At 38.6% G+C, this 9,173-nt stretch overlaps 1 protein-coding gene across 2 annotated transcripts; it reads right to left on the bottom strand.

The window, feature by feature from the left end:
* Positions 1-1,111: 1,111 nt before the first annotated feature.
* LOC130919859 (uncharacterized) lies at positions 1,112-6,849 on the bottom strand. Of its 2 annotated transcripts, none has more exons than XM_057842477.1 (6): positions 6,683-6,849; positions 6,472-6,617; positions 6,315-6,376; positions 6,095-6,235; positions 5,799-5,897; positions 1,112-1,344 (listed from the first exon to the last, which is right to left on the bottom strand). In XM_057842477.1, the coding sequence occupies exons 1-6, from the start codon at positions 6,788-6,790 to the stop codon at positions 1,175-1,177; spliced, it is 726 nt and encodes a 241-aa protein (XP_057698460.1). In that variant the 5' UTR covers positions 6,791-6,849; the 3' UTR covers positions 1,112-1,174. The 2 variants fall into 2 exon arrangements, with proteins under 2 accessions (XP_057698460.1, XP_057698461.1); XM_057842478.1 differs by having other exon boundaries at positions 6,122-6,235.
* Positions 6,850-9,173: the final 2,324 nt, after the last annotated feature.

Raw genomic sequence — 9,173 nt, 5'->3', positions numbered from 1 at the left:
CATCTGTAGAACTGCAATGCATGCTAGGAGGCATTTTGGACAACAATAGGTTTGACAGCAGGTGGCAGCAGAGGTTGACTGTCTCCCCCAAGGGAGCAGTGATGGCCAAATGAAGCTTCTTGAAGCAGTGAAGCTTTGCAGCCAATTGGATGAAAGCGTCTTGGTGGTTCATTTGGACTTATAACAGTTGTTTGATGCTGCTGTCAAATAAAGTGTTACCAGTTAATATCTTTTGGTGTAAATATTCCATAATACAGTGAGGACAGCTGCAGCTTATAGTCCAATATGGCTTATCTATGAACAAATGCGATTTTCGTGTCAAATCTGGTGGGTGGCGTCTTATAGTCAGGTGCGCCTTATAGTCCGAAAATTACGGTAACTCAAAATATTAACTCTTTTAGGGACAGTGGCTGCTACAGTGGATTTCTATTCAAAACTTGCCACTTAAGACCTGTAACTCTTGATAGAGCAAGCGACTATTTTTGGTAATTTCTTTTTTTTTTTTTTTTGTCAATTAAAAAAATACGTCTCCAGTATATGTTAGCAATTATTACTATTTAGAATTATTGTATTTTTGTATGTTTTTTTAAATAATTATAAATATATTTACAAAATAATTCATTTAACTTAGACACTGGTTACTGCCCCGAGTAACACTCAAAAATTGATTTTTTTAAGTTTTTTTTTTTTTTTTAATTCTTTACCCTCAGTAATTAACTCATTGATTGCCATTGAGGGCATTAGATGTCCAATTCATTTAAACCGGGAAGACTGGGACTGTGGATATTCATGTTCATTCGCCCCTCCCAGTCAAAATGGATTGGACCTCTAGCACCGTCAATGTCTAAAAAACTATCGGTGCACGACATGGTTAATTAAAAGGTGTACAGTTCTAAACACCACATAACAAGCACAAAAAACTACTTACAGTATTTAAATGTGAGACTAATACTATTGAAAAGTAATTTTTCAATTTTTCTTTTTACCCGAAGGGGGAGGTGACGTTTTATTATTGCGTTCAGATGTTAGTTTATGGTTATTGGTAATGACAGGTTATTCAAATCAGCGTTTGTACAGGATCTTAATCATGTTCATAAACGTAAAAGTCAAGAAACTTTTAAAACATTTTTATTGAAATAATTCACCCTGCATGGGTCAACATTGCCTCTTCACATTAATTAAGTGTGTGATTGCGTGCTATAATATCGACAAGTGTCTTTAATCCAGCTCGACTGCTGAGCATCTTGTCCAATAGTTTCATATATTCGGGGTCAGCTTGACTAAGCACAGAGGTCAGATCAGTGGTCTCTGAGTCTTTTGGAGATGATTCATCCGGACAAAAATCTGTCAAGTAAAAAAAAAAAAAAAAAAAAGATCAAATGAAAATACATAGAGGTTATTCATGCTTCTGCCCAGGGGGGCTGGAAGTCACTCACAGCAGAGGCGCTGAGAATCTTTTTTAGTTTTTCCCATTCAAAAACAGCCGTTTCGGTCCAAATTTATCACGCTCGCGCGTTTTCGCCATACAAGGCGTGCATAATGGCAGTACACACGCATGCTGGATAGTTTACGTACTACTACTACTAGGCTACTACAAAGACAGCGGAAATAAAAGTGCCCGTGTATTAATGCAAATCCTTGCAAAACTAAAAGGGCCAATAAGCCTCAGTTTAACAACTTTTCACAACACTCAAATAAATTGCATACGAATATCCAACAGTGCTCTGCACCGCGGCAGTCAACAGCAACAACAAATAATAATATGCAGGGGTGCACATAAGTGGTCCGCATGCGCGCATGCGTACTGGACGTAGACAAACGCGCTGGCCCTCAACGGTTTCCATACGCTTTTGCGTACCGATGGCTGACCACTGTATTTGCGGCGGACACGAGAAAATAACTTCTCAAAATGTCGAAGAGGCAGGCCACACTGACTAATTACTTCCGTGTTCCCCCACCCCCGTCAAAAGACAGACAGACGACAGAGACGTCACCGGAGCTACCGAAAAAAAGGACTTTTGCTGAAAAGTGGCTACAGGAGGTACCATGGCTAGAAGCAAATGATGCTCGCACGGAAATGCGTTACAAAATGTGCCGTGAGAATCCCAATGTCGCCGATAAGAGCAGCGCATTTTATGTAGGGTCAAGAATTTCAGCCATCCAAACTTTGAAAAGCACGAAAAAAACAGAAAGCATGTGGCAATTAAGCAAACTATCTGTGTGGCAATTAAGCAAACTATCGATGTCAGACAAGTGGCGGAATAGGGCGGAATAAAGGTAATGAACAGCAACATGCACTGACAAACACTTGTTTTTGCTCGCATTTTACAAAGCTAAACATGCACGTTCAATGAGGTCTTATGAGGAGGACATCCCACTTTTAAAAAGGCTTGGAGTTAATGTGGGAGCCGCATAATGCCCTTTATTTTGAGTTGGTGCTTTTATGTTTATTTCTTTACATTTCACTTCAAAGTAATGGCAATTTTGTTGTGCCAGTTGATGTTTATCAAGCATTAATTGTTCATATAATTAATTAAAGTTACTTGGCTCTAAGTAAAGCTTGTCATAAATTTATCGCATCAGGCGGGTCGGCTCTCAAGCTCAATGAGGACCAAGTCACATCTCCAGGTCCTCCTCTGAGAACCTGGGCAAAAAAATTATGTGCACCCCTGATAATATGGCTACTATGCAAGCATACCTTACCTGTTTGAAGACACCAAAGGACAATTATCTTCATTTTCAACCTCGAAATGGTCACAAGAATAAAATCGCTAATTTGTTTTCACGCCTCTGTCAACAGTTTACTTTTCCGTTCCAATAGCGCCTTATTCAACGTAACCTGGTAACAAGCAAGGTGTCACGTGGTTTTCAACAAATATATTTAATCTTTTCAACATATATATATTTAATCTCCAAAATTAAATCAATATTGTTTTGATGTTTTATTTATTTATTTATCTATTTTTAACACACACACAAAAAAAATCTACAAACCATTTATTTCTGCCCAACACAAGGGTTGCTGCAGCACCCTCAGCACCTTCCTTCCCACACCACTGCTTCTGCCCAAGTAGTGTGTCGCCATTTTGGCTGTCTACCAAACGAGGTCACACATACACACACTGCGCTGCACTTTTAAGTCGTTCTTCAAAAATTCATCATTTTTTTATTCCTCCAAATAATGAATAAGTTGGATTAACGGTGTTGCATTTGGAAGATAAATGATAAAATGGACACCTCAAGGAGCGGTGGAGTGGTGTTCATGAGTGATGTGACGCAAAACTTTCCTCGGTTTGTGTGCGTTTGTATATTGACCTGTGTAAGTGAATACATTATTTACAGGCATATGGACAATGATGGATTTTATTCACAAATACATTCAGTCACAGGGTTAAGAGTTAATGTAAATGGATGGCTTTACATTCAGTCACAGGGTTAGAATTAATGTAAATGGATAGCTTTTTGTATCTAGTAACTAGCCGTATGGCCCGCCGTTGCTCGGGTTTCTGTAACGTGACGGCAATACGACCGAATCTTTCCATTGAGAAAATTGTACATTTTTATGAAATCCAACGTCTTGTGGAGTACCCAAAGCCACAACGTATCATCACGGCACATTTAAGTGTGTGCAAGTCCGCCCCTTCAGCAGCAGCGCTGATTCATTGAGCCTCCGCCTAGTCTACGCTTGGAAAAAACACTTTTCTAACCCACTTAAAACCTGCTACTAACTCTTTTCTAGTGCTAATTTGATGGGCCAAATGCTCGTTGCTTTATGTTTGCGCTCGTACAAGCATGTGGGTCAGGCATGAGCTGAAGTTACGCTCTAAACCAGGGGTGCCCAAGTCCGGTCCGCGAGAGCCCCTATCCAGCTTGTTTTCCATGTCTCACCTCCTTTAACACACCTGAACCAAAAGATCAGCTCATCAGCAAGCTTTGCAGGAGCCTGACAACGATCCTCATTATTTGATTCAGGTGTGTTGGAGGAGGGAGACATGGAAAACATGCTAGATAGGTGCTCTTGAGGACCGGACTTGGGCACCCCTGTTTTAGGCCATATAGTCCCTTTGGTAACACATTATAATAACTATCCGTTATAACTAGTTAATACATAATTACTAAACTCTTAATAAATATTTATTGTTGACTTGTTAAAAGTTTAACATTTATAATGATGCCTCACAGATACTGTAGGATTATGGTGAGGGTTAGCATGTGCATTTCTATGCATTAAACATTTCATCTGTTGTGTTTCTTTGGTAAAGTACAGCACACAGGCCTTTGGCAAATTTGGAAGGACAAAAAATTTATATTTTAAATATCACATCAAATTTCTGTACCTTGAACCTGTTTTTTTTTTTTTTTTTTTTTTTTTTTTTTTTGCAGATGCTTAGCAAACTATCAACAACTAAACTATAAAGTGCGAGTTAATATATTAAGTATAAGTTTATATCTGTTATTTGGACATTATTCTAAAGTTGAACTTATGAACTCCTCATTTACCTACAGTTCAAGAAATGTGGAGTAGTTGCAATTTTAGAATAACATCACGATAACATAAACTATCAACTAATAAGTCATTAGTGAGTTGCTAATGGCTTATTAATGGTATATTACGCTTTTATAAAGTGTAGATATAAATGATAAACAGTTAAGTCATTTGATCCATAAGGCCTCTTTATAAATGCTTAACAAACTGTTAACGAACACTTAACAAGTCAACAATAAATCATTCATTAACAGTTTGCTAATGCTCTATTAACTAGTTATAAAATATAGTTATTATAAGCTGTTACTATCCCTTTAATTAAAACACACACACACCTACACAATTAACTCAAATATTATTCAGCCTTTTTTTCAAAATATTTTTTATATTAATGTTTAAAAAAACGCAGATGAGAATATTATTCAACTTTTTGTATTTTGTTATTTATTCCAATTAGTTTAAATATGTATTTTTCATGCTTAAATTTACAAAACTATTTATTTGGCACTGATATTTCATTAATGCACAACATAAGATAAAAAATATAAAGACTAGCTTTTTTGAACATGATTTTTATCTTATCTATAAGGCTGTGTCTACACCTAGGAGGGTTTTTTAAAACAGAGAATCTTGCCTGAATACGTTGGGGGGAAATAATTACGTCCACACCAGCACGTTTGTAGAAAAAAAAAAAAAAAAAACTTCCACAGCCAAGCGCATTCATTCATTTTTAAGTACATTCATAACAATGGGCGAAAAATCACTGTCCATAATACCCCCATCCTTCGCATGTGTTCTTTAATGTGAAGAACCTGTCTAATTTACTCCAAATATAAACCTTGGTCTCATGTGTGACGTAGGGACAATGTTTGTCGCAGTCAGTGACGTTTCCCCAGTTAAATCTTCAGTTATCAGTGTCCACATGATGGCGCCACAAACGCAGAATTTGCACATCTTCACTTTGGACGCAGTTTTGAAGAACCCTAGTTTTAATGTGCATGTGGATAATAGGCCAAACTGTAGAAAACATTTTTCTCTTTGCCAAAATATCCTGCTGTGTGTACATATGGCCTTAATCTACTACTGGTTCACAGACATCCCCTTTTTTGTTCATTTTCACTATTTGTATTATAGGTTGGTGTTCTATTCCCTTTATTTGGGTTTCCGTAGGGATCAGCTCAAAAACTTTCCGACACTGAATTTTCAGTGCATGTCTCAAATGTATAACTATTATGTGCAACCTTTCTCGTTAAACTGCATGGATATACAAAATGGTAGGTCTGTTTCGTAATAAATAGTCAAACGTTGTCACCTTTTCCTGAGTTTAGGATGGTCGGTGGAGGCAAATCCAGACATGCTGCCTGCCTCTTAAATTCCTCCATCTCAGCTTGTGTCAGCTTGGGTCTCTTGCCTAGTAAACACAAACAAAAGTCATCATCCCATATGTATTGTCATGTGCTTTGATTTTTTTCTTACAGCTAACCCGACTCATGCCCCCTCAGGTGCACTTTTACCTTGAGATCATTGAACATTACGGTATTTGTTCAGTTCAGTTGCTTTCGGCCGCTTCGGCCATTTTACGACAGGCCTAAAAAAAAAAAAAACTACCTTGCAAGAGACTGTTCTTAGTCTTACTCAGAAGCTGTAGGCCCTTGTACGTGCTTTCCCCAAGGGTGAAATTCGACAGAAGGACAAGGCAGTCAGAGCAGCTTGTTGCCACGAGAACCTCAGTTGCATGAATTGGATGGTCTAAACAGGAAAAGGGGAGATGTTTGCACTTTGTGCAAAAACAGCAGAAGCACAATCAATGTGGATTTTGGCTGCTCACCCATATGGAGGGCGTTGTTGACCAAGGTCAACTTAGAAGTGACAGTGAAGCAGCGGCCCAACCTTCAAAAACAAGTTTATAATACCGCATGTTGAGAAGCTGTGTAGGTTTTTCAAAAATATAGTAAATCCTGTAACAGTAGCTGCAGTCACGGTACATTTTTTGAACTTGAAACACGAAGAAGGAGTCGCTCTCGTTGGCTGGGTAGATTTTCCCCCACACATTCTCCACAAACATCTTTGTGAGGAGTTTGGATCCTGGCATGTTGGTACTTTCTGCTGCATACGTCCACACACCCAAAAACTGCAGCACACGGCAGAAGTATCACTTGCGCACAATGTATGGACTCAATACGGGTAGCATCTCACCTGGTCCCGTCCTTGGATTTGCACCTGCTGGGTCAGTCCATCACAGGTGGTCAGAGACGCCGAGAAGCCTGAGGGCAGAAGCACGGCAGCGAGGATTAAGAAGAACATTGTAAACGCACGTGTAGATCTCAGTGATGATCTGGACAGAATGAGGACTCCAAATGCCCCCAGCTCAAATGGGTGAATGTATCAAAGTTCATTTCATTTGTTGACAGATGTTTTGCAATGTTTTGAGAGAGTTAGAGAGAAATGTAGGCAATAGTGGACTCTGCTTTGGAACTGGATATACAACTTAGTGTCTGCACTATCACGTCAAAATTTTAGAAACCATGCAAAAATGCAGTATGACAAAAACCGTCGCATACATCATCAGCAATAGTTCAAAATCATTACTTGAGAATGTGACAGAAACATTAAATGATTCCAAAGAATACAATATGAAACAAAACAAGCTTGTGATTGCCCTCTGAGTGTTAAGTATTTATACAAACTGTGGAGATCAATACCTCCAAGGAGCATGATTCCACTTTGGGTTTGGTACTTGGCCACTTATTATTCATTCTGCCATTTGGAAATTGAAGGGAATAGTATATTTTCTCATATTCACTGTTTGACTCTTTGTATTACTCTAACACACCCAAAAGAAAAATAAATACCATTTATATCATAGTTTAAGAAAAACAAGCTGAATATATTTGATATTATGAACAGTTGCACTTGAAATGATTACAGGGGTGTCAAACCGATTCCACAAAGGGCCGCAACGGGTCCTGGTTTTTGTTCCAATTGTTCCAACAGATCCAGCACAAACAGTTCAACCAATGAGGTTTTTGCTAAAATAAGCAGCACCTGACTGCAATCAACCGATTACACTTGTAAGACAGCAGATTGGTGGAAAGGTATTCATCTCGTTTGGTTGGAATGAAATCCAGTACGCACTGCGGCCCTTTGAGGACCGGTTTGACACCTGTGGATTAGAGTTTGCAGTGCCAAGACAACGGGCAGATAAGGGTGAAACAGATACAGGACACCTTCTGACAACGAAGGCCCAACGCCCGTCTTGCAGCTGACTGAGCAAGATTGACGCTGACAAGCAGGTGATAGGCAAGACATCTACAAGCCATTGTCTGAACCACCAAATCCCACTATCAACTCTTCTGGACAGTCCAGAACAAATGGCGGGCATCTTGTATTGCCACAAGGAACATCTGATATGGAGGAGTGCACGACCGAGAAGTGAACACTCAGCACTCACGTGGCACTGAGGATGAAAAAAAACACTCTCGTTGCCCTGACAAAAGTAACGCCCAAATTCTCCTGTACAACAGACAATAGTCCTAAACTACACCCAAACACACCCTTCTTCCAGACCACAGACCACCCCACCAAAGCCTTTAAAAGACTGAATATTTCTCTAATACTTGTCGTTTTTCTCAGGAATCTTTTGTTTACTTTTGATATGGTGTCCCTTGATCCAGTTAGCCTCCTCGCCTGGGTCTCCATGTGCTGTATGGTTGTGCCGTCTTGGAATCAGTTGTCAACTTGTGTTTTCTAAGCCTTTTTACAGCTTTTAAAATGGAGTCAGTAAAAGGGGTTAAAACTAAGTTGAACGCATGGAACAGGAGGGCATTAAAAAAAAAAAAAAAAATTTTCAAACGACAAAACCCGAACTGGAAGTGAGAGCACACAAGAGCATAATGAAAAACGCCATGATTTTAATGAGATATTATTGCGTACTTACCTGTTTTCGATCCAAAAACTCCATGTAGCATATATCACTGAGTGTCAAGACACAGCTGAGAATGGCCACAGCCGGATTTTGGGGGGATTTTATGGGTGAAACATGGTAATATAACAAGGGTCGCAATGCAGAAATCGCAAACATCAAGGAGTGGTCGAGATTTTCATTTTCATATATTTACCTTTTTAAACGTCTTTTTTCAATTTTTCTTTGTTTGGATCCAATATTTATCATCTAAAATATTGGGGAAAATGCGACAGTAACAAAAAAAAAAATACAATCAAGCGATAGTTATGAGGTAGATATCCGCGACTTTTTTACAGACGCTAATTTTTTCATTGTAACGTAATTTGTTTAAAAGTTTGAAATATGCGGGTGAATCATTTTTTTAAGTTTTTTCTTTTTTTTAACTAAATATTAGACATCAATAAATGATTCTAAGCTAAAAATGACAGGCATTTTGAATAATAAATACGACTACTTACCTTCTATTTATGGCTAGGTTGAAACAAAAGCGGTTGCGCGATGTCTGTAAACGGGGGTTTCCAGGGTAAAACGGACAAATTAAAAATAGTTCGGGTACTTAATGCACCATGAATCTGCTATGGCAGCATATAGACATATTGTTCTATCAAACACAAGAGTTCTTTTGGCTTTAAAATACAGCAGTTTCTTTTAAAGAGGAGTGCAAGAGCAGAACTGCTTTTTTCAGCCTTGTCTGTGTTTTCCGCTATGTATGTATTTTATATA

Source organism: Corythoichthys intestinalis, chromosome 8 (genome assembly GCF_030265065.1).
Source record: "Corythoichthys intestinalis isolate RoL2023-P3 chromosome 8, ASM3026506v1, whole genome shotgun sequence".
NCBI lineage: Eukaryota > Metazoa > Chordata > Actinopteri > Syngnathiformes > Syngnathidae > Corythoichthys > Corythoichthys intestinalis.
Note: the sequence above shows the minus strand (reverse complement) of the source record. Positions and strands in the feature narration are given on the sequence as shown.

Bases quoted from the DNA above. Each gene is read 5' to 3' on its own strand.
- LOC130919859 (XM_057842477.1), bottom strand. From the start codon at position 6,790: ATGTTCTTCTTAATCCTCGCTGCCGTGCTTCTGCCCTCAGGCTTCTCG. The intron at 6,618-6,682 runs GTGAGATGCTAC...CGTGTGCTGCAG, and splicing joins AAATCCAAGGACGGGACCAG to TTTTTGGGTGTGTGGACGTA. The intron at 6,377-6,471 runs GTACCGTGACTG...TTGTTTTTGAAG, and splicing joins GTGTTTCAAGTTCAAAAAAT to GTTGGGCCGCTGCTTCACTG.